This window comes from Cherax quadricarinatus, chromosome 1, assembly GCF_038502225.1.
Source record: "Cherax quadricarinatus isolate ZL_2023a chromosome 1, ASM3850222v1, whole genome shotgun sequence".
NCBI classification, from domain to species: domain Eukaryota; kingdom Metazoa; phylum Arthropoda; class Malacostraca; order Decapoda; family Parastacidae; genus Cherax; species Cherax quadricarinatus.
The window spans coordinates 52,326,506-52,341,239 of record NC_091292.1 but is presented as its reverse complement, the minus strand read 5'-3'; the positions used below and the strand labels follow the sequence as shown (position 1 = coordinate 52,341,239).

Genomic DNA, 14,734 nt, shown 5'->3' with positions numbered 1-14,734 from the left:
GAGGCAGTGAGGCAGTGAGGTAGTGAGGTAGTGAGGCAGTGAGGTAGTGGGGTAGTGAGGCTCTAAGGCAGGTAGTGAAGCAGTGGGACAGCGAGGCAGTGAGGTAGTGAGGCAGTGAGGTAGTGAGGTAGTGAGGCAGTGAGGTAGTGAAGCAATGAGGAAGTGAGGTAGTGAGGCTGTGGGGCAGTGTGGTAGTGAAGCAGTTGGGCAGTTGGACAGTGAGGTAGTGAGGCAGGTAGTGAGGCTTTGAGGCAATAAAACAGTGAGGTAGTGAGGCAGTGATGCAGTGAGATAGAGAGTTAGTGAGACAGTGAGGTAGTGAGGCAGTGAGGTAATGAAGTAGTGAGGTAGTGGGGCAGTGAGGTAGTGAGGCAGTGAGGTAGTGAGGCAGTGAGGCAGTTAGGTAGTGAGGCAGTGAGGTAGTGAGGCTTTGACGCAGTGAGGTAGTGATGCAGTGAGGTAGTGAGGCAGCGAGGCAGTGAGGTAGTGAGGCAGTGAGGCAGTGAGGCAGTGAGGTAGTGAGGGTTTGAGGCAGTTAAGCAGTGAGGTAGTGAGATAATGAGGTAGTGAGGCTTTGAGGCAGTGAAACAGTGAGGTAATAATGCAGTGAGGTAGTGAGGTAGTTAGGTAGTGAGGTAGTGAGGTAATGAGGCAGTGTGGTAGTGAGGCGGTGAGGCAGTGAGGTAGTGAGGCAGTGTGATAGTGAGGCAGTGAGGTAGTGAGGTAGTGAGACAGTGAGGTAGTGAGTCAGTGAGGTATTGAGGCAGTGAAGCAGTGAAGCAGTGGGGCAGTGAGGCAATGAGGTAGTGAGGCAGTGAGGCAGTGAGGCAGTGAGGTAGTGAGGTAGAGAGGTATTGAGGCAATGAGGTAATGAGGCAGTGAATGAGTGAGGTAGTGAGGTAGTGAGGCAGTGAGGCAGTGAGGTAGTGAGGCAGTGAGGATGTGAGGTAGTGAGGTAGTGAAGCAGTGATGCAGTGAGGCAGTGAGGCAGTGAGGTAGTGAGGCATTGATGCAGTTAGGTAGTGAGGCAGTGAGGTAGTGAGGTAGTGAGGTGGTGAGGCAGTGATGCATTGAAGTAGTGAAGAAGTGATGCAGTGAGATATTGAGGCATTGAGGTAGTGAGGTAGTGAGCCAGTGATGTAGTGAGATAGTGAGGTAGTGAGGGAGTGAGGGAGTGAGGTAGTGAGGCAGTGATGTAGTGAGGTAGTGAGGCAGTGAGGCAGTGAGGTAGTGAGGTAGTGAGGCAGTGATGTAGTGAGGTAGTGAGGAAGTGAGGTAGTGACCCAGTGATGCAGTAGTGAGGTAGTAAGGTATTGAGGCAGTGAGGCAGTGAGGTAGTGAGGCAGTGATGTAGTGAGGCAGTGAGGCAGTGAGGTAGTGAGGCAGTGATGTAGTGAGGTAGTGAGGCAGTGAGGCAGTAAGGTACTTCGGCAGTGATGCATTGAAGTAGTGAGGAAGTGATGCAGTGAGATAGTGAGGCATTGAGGTAGTGAGGTAGTAAGGCAGTGATGTAGTGAGATAGTGAGGTAGTGAGGGAGTGAGGTAGTGAGGCAGTGATGTAGTGAGGTAGTGAGGCAGTGATGCAGTAAGGTAGTGAGGTGGTGAGGCAGTGATGCGGTGAGGTAGTGAGGCAGTGAGGTAGTGAGGTAGTTAGGCAGTGATCCATTGAGGTAGTGAGGTAGTGAGGCAGTGAGGCAATGAGGGAGTGACCCATTGATGTAGTGAGGCAATGAGGCAGTGAGGCAGTGAGGCAGTGAAGTAGTGAGGCAGTGAGGTAGTGAAGTAGTGTGTCAGTGAGGTAGTGAGGTAGTGAGGCAGTGAGGTAGTGAGGCAGTGAGGCAGTGAGGTAGTGAGACAGTGAAGCAGAGACAGTGAGGCAGTGAGGCAGTGAGTCAGTGAGACAGTGAGACAGTGAGACGGTGAGACAGTGAGGCAGTGAGACAGTGAGACAGTGAGACAGTGAGGCAGTGAGACAGTGAGACAGTGAGACAGTGAGACAGTGAGACAGTGAGGCAGTGAGACAGTGAGACAGTGAGGCAGTGAGACAGTGAGACAGTGAGACAGTGAGGCAGTGAGACAGTGAGACAGTGAGGCAGTGAGACAGTGAGACAGTGAGGCAGTGAGACAGTGAGACAGTGAGACAGTGAGGCAGTGAGACAGTGAGACAGTGAGACAGTGAGGCAGTGAGACAATGAGACAGGCAGTGAGACAGCGAGACAGTGAGACAGTGAGGCAGTGAGACAGTGAGGCAGTGAGACAGTGAGACAGTGAGGCAGTGAGACAGTGAGACAGTGAGACAGTGAGGCAGTGAGGCAGTGAGACACTCAGCTTCTCCCACTTTGTAAAGTTGTCAAATGGTGATTTTAACGAATTAGCAAAAAAATATACAAAATCGGTAAAAAAAACTGCCGATAATTCACTACATGTTTAGGTTAGGTTAGGTTAGGTACTTGTAGAAATAAAGATTATTATTACTATAATTGTTTTATTAAACTGACAAATAGATGAATAAAACATGTGTACAGCACCTAGAAACTGCACTTACTAGCTTTCTATTAACGCTGATGGCTTAGCGCTTCTTTTTGATTATAATAATAATATTAACGCTGAAGCTTTATTGACCCGCTACAGGTGCTGAGGAATGGGAGGTGATGCTGCAGCGCTACATCTCGGAGACCAACGCTCAGGAGAGAGTCAAGCTAGCACTTGGACTAGCTAACAGCAAGGAGGACTGGATAATTCAGAGGTAAGACACTTGGTAAGGTAACACTGGGCCTGGCTAACAACAAGGAGGACTGGATAATTCAGAGGTAAGACACTTGGTAAGGTAGGAAAAACTGGATAATTCAGAGGTAAGACACTTGGTAAGGTAACAGAGGTAAGACACTTGGTAAGCCTGGCTAACAACAAGGAGGACTGGATAATTCAGAGGTAAGACACTTGGTAAGGTAACATTGGGCCTGGCTAACAACAAGGAGGACTGGATAATTCAGAGGTAAGACACTTGGTAAGGTAACACTGGGCCTGGCTAACAACAAGGAGGACTGGATAATTCAGAGGTAAGACACTTGGTAAGGTAACACTGGGCCTGGCTAACAACAAGGAGGACTGGATAATTCAGAGGTAAGACACTTGGTAAGGTAACACTGGGCCTGGCTAACAACAAGGAGGACTGGATAATTCAGAGGTAAGACACTTGGTAAGGTAACATTGGGCCTGGCTAACAGCAAGGAGGACTGGAGAGGTAAGGCACCTGGCCTGTGGTCATACAGTAAAATCACATTGATTTTTCTATATTAAACTAACATTGATAGTTCCACAATAAACTTTGATAGTAGACATTAAACTTACATTGATCCACATTTAATTTTTCTACAGTAATCTTAGTTGTTTTAGTTACAGTTTAAACTTTCATATATAATTATACCTTAAGCTTTCATTAATAGTTCCACATAAAAATTACGATGATAGTTCCACAATAAACTTAACTTTGATAATTCCACATTAAACTTACGCTCATAGAGCCACAATAAACTTATGTTTCGCTCTCCAGAACCTTCGCCAAGGGAAACGTTGTCACAATAAAATGCCATATTAGTTCCACTTGTGTCTTTTTACGTAACATATTGTCGGTAATTCTAGCAACATTAATACAATGGTGGTACATAGATGTTAAGTGTTTATGTATATTGTATAAAGTTTAACCATTGACTCACCAGGCTGTTGATGGTGTCGAGGAACGAAAGTGTAGTAAGGAGCCAAGACTACTTCAGTCTTCTGAACGACATCGCGAAAAATCCCTGGAGCACTTACATTGTCTGGAATTTCGTCAAGTAAGTTGTGTTTCGTTATGTCAGTGTAATTAAAGTTTTGGTTTGAGTGATGGGAGCGAGAAACAAGTCACTCTTCTGACTTTTTTGGGTTATCCCGGGTTCTCTACACATAATCTGCAATGTATAATAATCCATGTATCTGTATTTGTGTATACCTGAATAAACTTACTTAAGAGGGCAACGCCTGACTAATTCTACACATTATAAGCGCAAGAGAAAAAAAATACAAACAACTGAGCGAATTCCAATCGCCAATCCAAAGCAAATACCAAATTGTAATAGAATAAATTTTCAACTATTACTACAACGACTTACGTGAAAAGTGTCATCACACAAACATTATGAAACAAAGATGGAAAATCAACACTTAACAGACTAACACGACAAGATAAAAGCATCATTTTTTTACATCGTTGAATATAATAACTAAATGTTATATTACTGCATCACATTTCAAAGTGTAATCCTATTTTCATCATGAATCAATCAAATTTAGCCAGGTAAGACACATATGCAACAGTTAGGTATCTTTATTTTGAAACGTTTCGCCTACACAGTAGGCTTCTTCAGTCGAGTACAGAAAAGTTGATAGAAGGAGAAGAGACTTGAAGACGATGTAATCAGTCCATCACCATTGAAGTTTTGAGGTGGTCAGTCCCTCCCCCTCAAAACTTCAAGGGTGATGGACTGATTACATCGTCTTCACATCTCTTCTGCTTCTATCAACTTTTCTGTACTCGACTGAAGAAGCCTACTGTGTAGGCGAAACGTTTCGAAATAAAGATACCTAACTGTTGCATATGTGTCTTACCTAATAACCTGTCGATATTTTTATACAATTTTAATATTCACTCAAAATTTAGCCACACTAAAACACCAAGAAAATAAACGTTAATATGATTGGTATGAACCTTGGTAATTGATACCGAAAAATTGATTTCGAAAAATGCTTGAAGAGCAGCAGATATATCAGATAATTTTTTTAGTTGTAGCTACAGTGAAAGTAAAAGGTAGATGGGATACAAGGAGAATGGCATCAACGAGTAAGAGAGAGGTGAAAGTATATATAAACTAAAGGAGGAGGAAGAGAAAAATATAATCAGTTACTGTAGAAAGATGGGCTAGTGTATAGGTAATGAGGAAGTTGAAGAGGTATGAGGCAGATTTAATAATGCAACGTTAGAGTGTTCAGCGGAAATTTGTGGATTTAGGAGGGTGGCTGTGGAAGGGAAGAGGAGCGATTGGTGGAATGATGAGGTAAAGAGAGTGGCAAGAGAGAAAAAGTTAGCATATGAGAGGTTTTAATAATGCAGAAGTGATATAAGGAGTGAGGAGTATATGGAGAGAAAAAGAAAAGAGATTTGTGAAGGAATGTACAAAGAGAGCAAATGAGAGCAAAAGTTTTGGGGATTAATAAGTTGAGAAAGCTTAGGGAACTAATGGATTTGACAAAAGCAGAAGAGGAGAGTTTATTAAATAAGGAGTTGGACGCATTGGGAAGATGGAGGGAATATTTTGAGTAAGTGTTAAATGTTGATGAAGAGCTGGAAGCTATGATTGGCCAGGGAGGTATAACATCCTTTAGGAGTAAGGAAGAGCCAGATGTGAGTGTGGGGGAGGTGCATGAGGCGTTGGGTAGAATGAAAGGGGGTAAAGTAACTGAGATTGATGGGATAAGATTTTGTTCGTATTTTAAACCCGGAGGGTTAGCCAACCAGGATAACCCATGAAAGTCGGTACATCGTCTAGGACTGTTTTTCCATTGGGGTTCTTCAAACTTCTCCCCCAGGATTCGACTCATACTAGTCGGCTATCACCCAGGTACCTACATACTTGCTAGATGAAAGGGGGCAACAGGAATTTCCACCCAACCGGAGATCGAGCCACGGACACTTAGTGTGTGAGGCAAGAGTGTTGCCTACCAGGCCATGGGATACCACAAGACAGAAATATTAAAGGCAGATGGGTATATTGTTTTGAAGTGGCTGGTGCCTCTATTTAATATAAGAAAGAGGGGAAGGTACCTTGGGACTGGCAGAGTGTGCAAAGTTCCTTTGTATAAAGGCATGATTTTGTAGATTTTTTTCGTCCGAGTTCCTTTTTTTTAATAAGCGTACATGTCTTCCTTTCATATTCAACTTTCATTAAGATCGACCAACAAACAAATGAATAAAAAATATTTACACGGAAAATTGGATTTGGCAGTATTGCAGCAGTATTACTTTACGTATTGGAACTGCCAGAACTATTTTTGACACTGATTCCTAATAAAACAATGCTAAACCGATTTATTATGAAATTAAATACTATAAATATACCTTATTTTCATCCCCCCAGATTAGATTTTACCACCGAAGTGACTAATTTATTGTGCACACTATATCCATCCTGTGGACGGTAGCGCAAGAGCATATGGATACACAAAAGGCCTAGGAACTAGGCCCCAAAAGGGTTAACAGGTGTACATATGTTTTTTTTTATCTACATATCTACAGTTCACTTATCTGTTACAAGCAATTTTAGGAAATTTACTTAGTAAATAAGATATCTTGACATGTCACATAGGTTATTATACTGTCTGTCTCTGTATTCCTCAATAAGTGGACAATTAAGCACATAGTGTTCAAGACAGTGACCATATGCCTGACCACATAATTTGCATTTAGTTTGATCATCATCTGTGTGTCTCCCAAACTGCCAGAAGTACATGTAACCAAGCCTAAGCCTGGCCACTAAGTATGTAAGTAAGTTTATTCAGGTATATACAAATACAGTTACATAGCTTATCATACATAGCAGTCAGTCTGTTTACATTGCACGTTGCTCCATAAACATACTTATCTATGTTCATGTTATCATAGTGGGTTATAGATCTACTCAGGCTTCTAACTGCATTCCTATAACAATCATTTTCATTATTTACTTCTCTCCTAATATTATTCCTAATGCTAGATACAGTTATACCAAAGTTATATTCTACATTCTCCTTCTGGGTACTCTTCTTGGCTAACATATCAACTTTATCATGAAGGAGTAATCCAATGTGTGATGGGATCCATAGCAATTGTACATTAATTCCTTTGTCCTGGATTTTTGAGTATCTATACCTGGCTTCTCCAATGAGCATGTTGTTGGAGTCATTATATGAGTCAAGAGTCTTCAGTGATGACATAGAATCAGTAATGATGATAAGAGTCAAGTTAGCTTTAGCGCCATTACGATTGCAAACAATTCAATTGTTAATTCCCCCCCAAAAATGAAGTTATTAAGTTTTTGACATGTTGTAAAATATCTGCCTTTTAACCTATCTCCCTCACGAATGACAAAAAATTGTGCTATTGTTAAAATATTTTCACCAGTTTGTAAAACATTTATTGTTAAAATTTAGTTGCGAAAATACATTTAATCTGTTCATTAATAATGGATGACGATCAACAAATAGATCGTTAACTTTTTTCCGAGATATCGAGGAAAACGCGGCCAAACCTATCACTTGGGAACAAATATTTTGTTTAATTATTTTTTTTTTTTGAGACAGAAATCGCGCTATTTATGAGTCTTACGTGTAGATGAGTCATTACCTCTATATTTTGGTCATGATGGTGACCAGATCTACCTGTAGTTCATTACCTTTGTAACTTGCTCATCTATCAAAACTTTGGGGCCCAGTCCTTGGACCAATTATGTTCCTCCGTAATCTTTTGACTACCACCCACACGATGGGTATGTGATGGAAGTGGAAAGTACAGTGTCTACACTCTGAAGGACGGCTGGAGATATGTTGTAGATTTTGAACTGTAGTATCGACACGCCACAGGCAAGACAGTCATGGAGTGAATGATGAGGAAAGTTTTTTTTTTTTTTTTTTGCGGCCGGGGGGGGGGGGGTGTCACTCTGCCTCGGTTGGAAACGGCCGATGAGTTTATATTATATTATATTATATTATATATATATATTATATATATATATATATATATATATATATATATATATATATATATATATATATATATATATATACATATATATATATATATATATATATATATATATATATATATATATATATATATATATATATATATATATATATATATATATATATATATATATATATAATGTCGTGCCGAATAGGCAGAACTTGCGATCTTGGCTTAAATAGCAACGTTCATCTTGCCATATAGGACAAGCAAAAATTTGTGTATGCAATAATTTCACCAAAATCATTCTGAACCTAACGAAAAAAATATATTTCACTATGTTTGTTTAGTATTAAATTATTGTAAACAAATCTAACAGATATTTAGTTGGGTTAGGCTAAAATAAATTGCTCTTGTTATAATAAGGTTAGGTAAGTTTTCTAAGATTCTTTTGGTGCAAAATTAATTTTTTTTACATTAACATTAATGAACAAAATATATCTTTAAACGTATAAGAGAAAATTTCAGAAATGACTTAATTTTAAATGAGTTCTTGCTAATTGACCAGTTTTACATATTCGGCACGACATATATATATATATATATATATATATATATATATATATATATATATATATATATATATATATATATATATATATATATATATATATATGTCGTGCCGAATAGGTAGAACTTGCGATCTTGGCTTAAATAGCAACGCTCATCTTGCCATATAGGACAAGTGAAAATTTGTATATGCAATAATTTCGCCAAAATCATTCTGAACCTAACGAAAAAAAAAATGTGATTGTGCTTGTTTAGTACTAAATTATTGTAAACGTATTTAAAATATATTTAGTTGGGTTAGGCTGAAATAAATTGCTCTTTTTATAATAAGGTTAGGTAAGTTTCCTAAGATTCTTTTGGTGCAAAATTAAAAATTTTTACATTAACATTATTGAAAAAAATATATCTTTAAATGTATAAGAGAAATTTTCAGAAAGGACTTAATTTTAAATGAGTTCTTGCTAATTGACCAGTTTTACATATTCGGCACGACATATATATATATATATATATATATATATATATATATATATATATATATATATATATATATATATATATATATATATATATATATATATATATATATATATATATATATATATATATATATATATATATATATATATATATATATATATATATATATATATATATATATAGATAATGTCGTGCCGAATAGGCAGAACTTGCCATCTTGGCTTAAATAGCAACGCTCATCTTGCCATATAGGACAAGTGAAAATTTGTGTATGCAATAATTTCGCCAAAATCATTCTGAACCTAACGAAAAAAATATATTTCACTTTGTTTATTTAGTATTAAATTATTGTAAACAAATCTAAAATATATTAAGTTGGGTTAGGCTAAAATAAATTGTTCTTGTTATAAAAAGGTTAGGTAAGTTTTGTAAGTTCATTTTGGTGCAAAATTATAAATTTTTCCATCAACATTAATGAAAAAATATATCTTTAAACGTATAAGAGAAAATTTTAGAAATGACTTAATTTTAAATGAGTTCTTGCTAATTGACCAGTTTTACATATTCGGCACGACATATATATATATATATATATATATATATATATATATATATATATATATATATATATATATATATATATATATATATATATATATATATATATATATATATATATATGTATGTATATGTATATGTATGTTAGGTTCAGAATGATTTTAGCGAAATTATTGCATAAACAAATTTTCGCTTGTCCTATATGGCAAGATGAGCGTTGCTATTTAAGCCTACATACATACATACATACATACATGCATACATACATACATACATACATCCCTGAAGACATAAATTCTCCATAATGCTATCAAATAAGGGTTGTTTCCCATGCAGAATCACTTGTATTTAGACTAACGAAATCGTAATAATTCGATTCAAGCAAAACATGGAACGGGTGAGAATGGAACCCATTGTACGAGAGTCCTAAAATTCAGGCTAGTGTGTTAACAACTGGTTCATGCTGGCCTAGCAAGGTTCATCCTACTAGATATATTTCTGTACACCATACGAAAGTTAGCATGGACCCCACTGTGATCACAAATATGGGGGACGTGAGCTAGAGCACGCCTCAACCATGCTCGTGTGGGATTCGTCTGTAAAAGCTGCATTTGTAGCCACAGTGGGACTATTGCTAGCCTTCACTGTAGTGTGTATATTCCTAGTTTGATGAATTTTGTTAGGCCGTTATGGTCCAGTGGTTAACACACTGGCCTGCTAGTTTTAGGACTTGCCTGCTATGGGTCCGATTCCCAGTCTTCTCTTGTTCGATTCACTTGTATTTCCTGTCCAAACTCCCTCCTATTCTTCAGGCACTGTGTGACCCTTGGGGGTTTAGTATTTCTCCTTGAATGCACTATCATAATAATTTGTTATTAGTGAACTTATCTTGTGTTTCTGCAGGTCTCACTGGAAGGAGATGGTACAGCGGTTCACCCTGAACAACCGCTATCTGGGTCGTATGGTGAAGCTTGTGTGCACGCAGTTTACCTCTCCCAGTCAACTACAAGAGGTAAATAACTCCAATGCTCTCGCTGCTACAAACACAAGTGATAGATTAAAGACCTGTAGCACCTGGTTGTATATCTAAGTCAGCAAACAAGCAATCAGTAGGGCAGAGTAAGATCAAGGTAAAGACAGCAGGAGTAGACCTCTTTAACCATGTATTCTTTTGCTACTTATTTATGATATTTACAATGTTAGCATATAAGGTATCAGAGTCTGTTACAGAGCAACCAAGAGCCACTCAAGACATGAGTGGATACGACCAGTGTCTGCGGAAGTCTGCCACCTAGCCAGGTGGACAGGAGTGACCTTACTTGGTTGTAGTAGCCGGCTTCCACATGACTGGCGGATTTTCTGTTCTGTTCTAGATTCGCCGGCATAATCGCCCGGCCCAGACCTTTTCCAAGAGGTGGCCCGGCCTTGGCTCCCTTTCGCGGGAGTGTCTCAGACTAATGTCTGCCATGGGAGGAGGTACAAGTAGTTCCTCGTCTACTGGGATCAGCTGTCCCCAGGCCTAGCCCCATTCCCAGCCCCCACGGAGCTGAGAGGAAGAATCTAGGCACCTTGGGCTGCCACAAACCCTGCCCACACTGTGCTCGAAGGGTGTGGCAGCTGGGTAACAGGAGACGTTGTCAGGAGGTGAAAAGGCAGCAAGCACTACAGGATCCTTTTCAAGCCACATCCCAGTTTTGGACCGAAGCCCGAGCGCTGGGGATGCTCAAGAATGCCTCTTGCTGTGAGTGTTGCTGATGCTACTTCACTTGTCCGTTACACTCTGCTGGCTGATTGAACTGGACAGTAAGCACAGAACTGCTATGCTCTGAACTGCCAGTTCACTGGTCGAGAGTGCATGCCAAATGGTTATGTGACGAACATCGAGTAAAATTTAATATACTCCGCACACACCACAACCGTAAAATAATTAAAGCACTATGACACACTAAAAAGCTCTTGCTGTAGAGAAGGTGGGTTGTACATGACTTGATATTGATAATGCAATGACTATCATAAGAAAACAAAGCTCGAAATTTAGACGAATTATTTAGCAGCATACAAAGGCTACAATTCTTATTATTATTACAGTCATAACTAAATGCTAAACCTAAAAGGGTCATACAGACTGGAACTCTTGAAGGTGTTGATCTACAGCTGCTGGAACTCTTGAAGGTGTTGATTTACAGCTGCTGGAGCTCTTGAAGGTGTTGATCTACAGCTGCTGGAGCTCTTGAAGGTGTTGATCTACAGCTGCTTAAGCTGTTGCAGGTGTTGATCTACAGCTGCTGGAACTCTTGAAGGTGTTGATCTACAGCTGCTGGAGCTCTTGAATTTGTTGATTTACAGCTGCTGGAGCTCTTGAAGGTGTTGATCTACAGCTGATGGAGCTCTTGAAGGTGTTGATCTACAGCTGCTGGAACTCTTGAAGGTGTTGATCTACAGCTGCTGGAGCTCTTGAAGGTGTTGATTTACAGCTGCTGGAACTCTTGAAGGTGTTGATTTACAGCTGCTGGAGCTCTTGAAGGTGTTGATCTACAGCTGCTGGAACTCTTGAAGGTGTTGATCTACAGCTGCTGGAACTCTTGAAGGTGTTGATCTACAGCTGCTGGAACTCTTGAAGGTGTTGATCTACAGCTGCTGGAACTCTTGAAGGTGTTGATCTACAGCTGCTGGAACTCTTGAAGGTGTTGATCTACAGCTGCTGGAGCTCTTGAAGGTGTTGATTTACAGCTGCTGGAACTCTTGAAGGTGTTGATCTACAGCTGCTGGAGCTCTTGAAGGTGTTGATCTACAGCTGCTTAAGCTGTTGCAGGTGTTGATCTACAGCTGCTGGAACTCTTGAAGGTGTTGATCTACAGCTGCTGGAACTCTTGAAGGTGTTGATCTACAGCTGCTGGAACTCTTGAAGGTGTTGATCTACAGCTGCTGGAGCTCTTGAAGGTGTTGATTTACAGCTGCTGGAACTCTTGAATGTGTTGATCTACAGCTGCTGGAGCTCTTGAAGGTGTTGATCTACAGCTGCTAAAGCTGTTGAAGGTGTTGATCTACAGCTGCTGGAACTCTTGAAGGTTTTGATCTACAGCTGCTGGAACTCTTGAAGGTGTTGATCTACAGCTGCTGGAACTCTTGAAGGTGTTGATCTACAGCTGCTGGAACTCTTGAAGGTGTTGATCTACAGCTGCTGGAACTCTTGAAGGTTTTGATCTACAGCTGCTGGAACTCTTGAAGGTTTTGATCTACAGCTGCTGGAACTCTTGAAGGTGTTGATCTACAGCTGCTGGAGCTCTTGAAGGCGTTGATCTACAGCTGCTAAAGCTTTAAAAGGTGTTGATCTACAACTACTAATCCTTTAGATGTTGATCTGTAAGTTCTGAGCCGCTTGATTTACCTCTCCTTGGCCTTTTGAATTTTTTTTGGTCTAAATATCCTGTGCTTCTTGATGGAATTGAGTTTCAGCTCCCGGGCTCTTTGAGAGTAGATTACGGGAGATAGGCTTTAGCTCAATACTTTCCTGAATCTCTTGGGACGAGGATTGTATTATGGATTCCACGTCTGGCCGGGTCACCATCTGGAGAAGACCCGGGCCGGCAGTACCGGCGAATCTACAACATTCCACGTCTCTTTAGGGCGTTAAGCTGCAGCTCTTCTGCCTCTTGAGAGTCCTGAGGTACAACTATTATAAACTTTGTGTTGAGGTACAAATGGGGTTGGTGCTGTGTGATCCGGGGATATTTTTCTGAGATCGTGCAGTAATGGAAGTATTTCTACTGGTTGATCTCCCTTTTTTCTCTAGATCCGGATATTTATAATTAATCACTTCTTGTTTTCGAATATTAAATTAAAGATAATGTTATAGATATTTTTAAAACGCTTGTTTTTGCTCTCCCAGTTACTTCAGCATCATGGAAGTGTTATATTTTGTTCTTCACTAATAATGTTCACCTACTCATGCATAGTCACAAAATATTAGCAAAAAGCCTATTAAAACAGTATATTTATTTCTGTTGCATCTAATACTGGAGTGCCATGCTCTCTCACTTCTCCATGTTACAACTGTTAAGTTAAACAAACTTCAGTGTGATTACTTTCGAGCACCTGAAATACAGTGGTTGAAATGAAAGGAATTATCTTTTGGAATGGAGATAATTTTTCTTTCTTCTTTCCTAGCAATGTTGAGTTGGTGAAATTGTTCTCCTATTTCAGAGTATTGGAGATGCCCCTCCATGTCTCATAAAGACATTTGTGCACACTAAAAAAAAGAAAAAAAAGTCCTCTGTGAGTTTTGTCAATCCATGAACTACGTTCGACAGATACATAAAATGTATATCATTCAGCCGATATACAAATGCCATTTTCCTGGCCTTTCTTTCCTAAGATCAAACCTGGTTATCTAACATTCCCCAGGCATTGCATGACCCCTTTTGTTTTAGGGCTTCCTCAAGAATGTAAGTAAAACTAACTCTCTTCTTTTCGTCTCCAACAGATGAAAGACTTCTTCCAACAATATCCGAACGCTGGGTCAGGAGCTCGCTCGCGCCAGCAAGCTCTGGAAGAGGTGGAGGGCAACATCAAGTGGATAGAGCAGCATGGCGAGTCTCTCAACCGGTGGTTCCTCGGGCAAAATGCTGTCTTGTAATGGGAAAATGTTTGAATGAGTGGGAAATTTGGCTGACTAGATACTTCTAGAAATACCATACACCAGGGACGAAGGATGTCTTGGTACTCCCGCATACCTGAAAATCTCCAGATAATTAAAACCCATTTAAACCATCAGAAACCTCTTAGAGAACCTGAAACTTAATAGGTATTATCTTCCAGGGAGTTAGAAACTGTCTGCATAAGCAGAAAATATTTAAAAAATAATATATATATTTTAGAAAGCTAGAAAATGTTTATATTAAAAAAATGTACAAATACTTTAACGTTAGAAATGCAATCCATGTCATAGGATGCTCATAATTTTTTACTTTTTAGACTATTGGAATTCACTTTCAGGTTAGTAACATTAGAAGAATAGACAGCCCCCCCCCAATACAAAAAAAATACAGAAAATTTGAGAAATTTAAACTCTCTAGAAACTTGATACTCTGCAAATTTTTCACTTAAACAATTGTTAGGTCCTCGTAGAGCAGTCAGATGGGAAACTCTTGAAAGAACGGAAAATTCATTGATAGCAATACTAACTTCTACTGAAATTTAAAACTTTGCAAAAACGAGAGCTTCAAAACCTAAGAAATTTACTCAGAAAGAGTTTTGTTTGAAGATTTATAATTAAAGAAGTTGTTGTAAATACTATTTAAGAAGGAAATTCCTAAACTAAAGTAAATTGGAACAATATTAAATGAAAACATTTCACAAATATCACTTCTGTTG

General features: G+C 39.3%; 1 protein-coding gene across 1 annotated transcript in view; it reads left to right on the top strand.

Moving 5' to 3' along the window:
- LOC128685456 (glutamyl aminopeptidase-like) overlaps positions 1-14,734 on the top strand; it is a 626,129-nt gene that overhangs the window by 611,183 nt on the left and 212 nt on the right. Inside the window, exons 14-17 of the mRNA XM_070082219.1 lie at positions 2,632-2,746; positions 3,720-3,833; positions 10,265-10,373; positions 13,845-14,734. The exon at positions 13,845-14,734 is cut by the window's right edge and continues 212 nt beyond it. Of these exons, the coding sequence (XP_069938320.1) occupies positions 2,632-2,746; positions 3,720-3,833; positions 10,265-10,373; positions 13,845-13,997 (491 nt within the window). The 3' untranslated portion in view covers positions 13,998-14,734. The remainder of the gene's footprint in view (positions 1-2,631; positions 2,747-3,719; positions 3,834-10,264; positions 10,374-13,844) is intronic.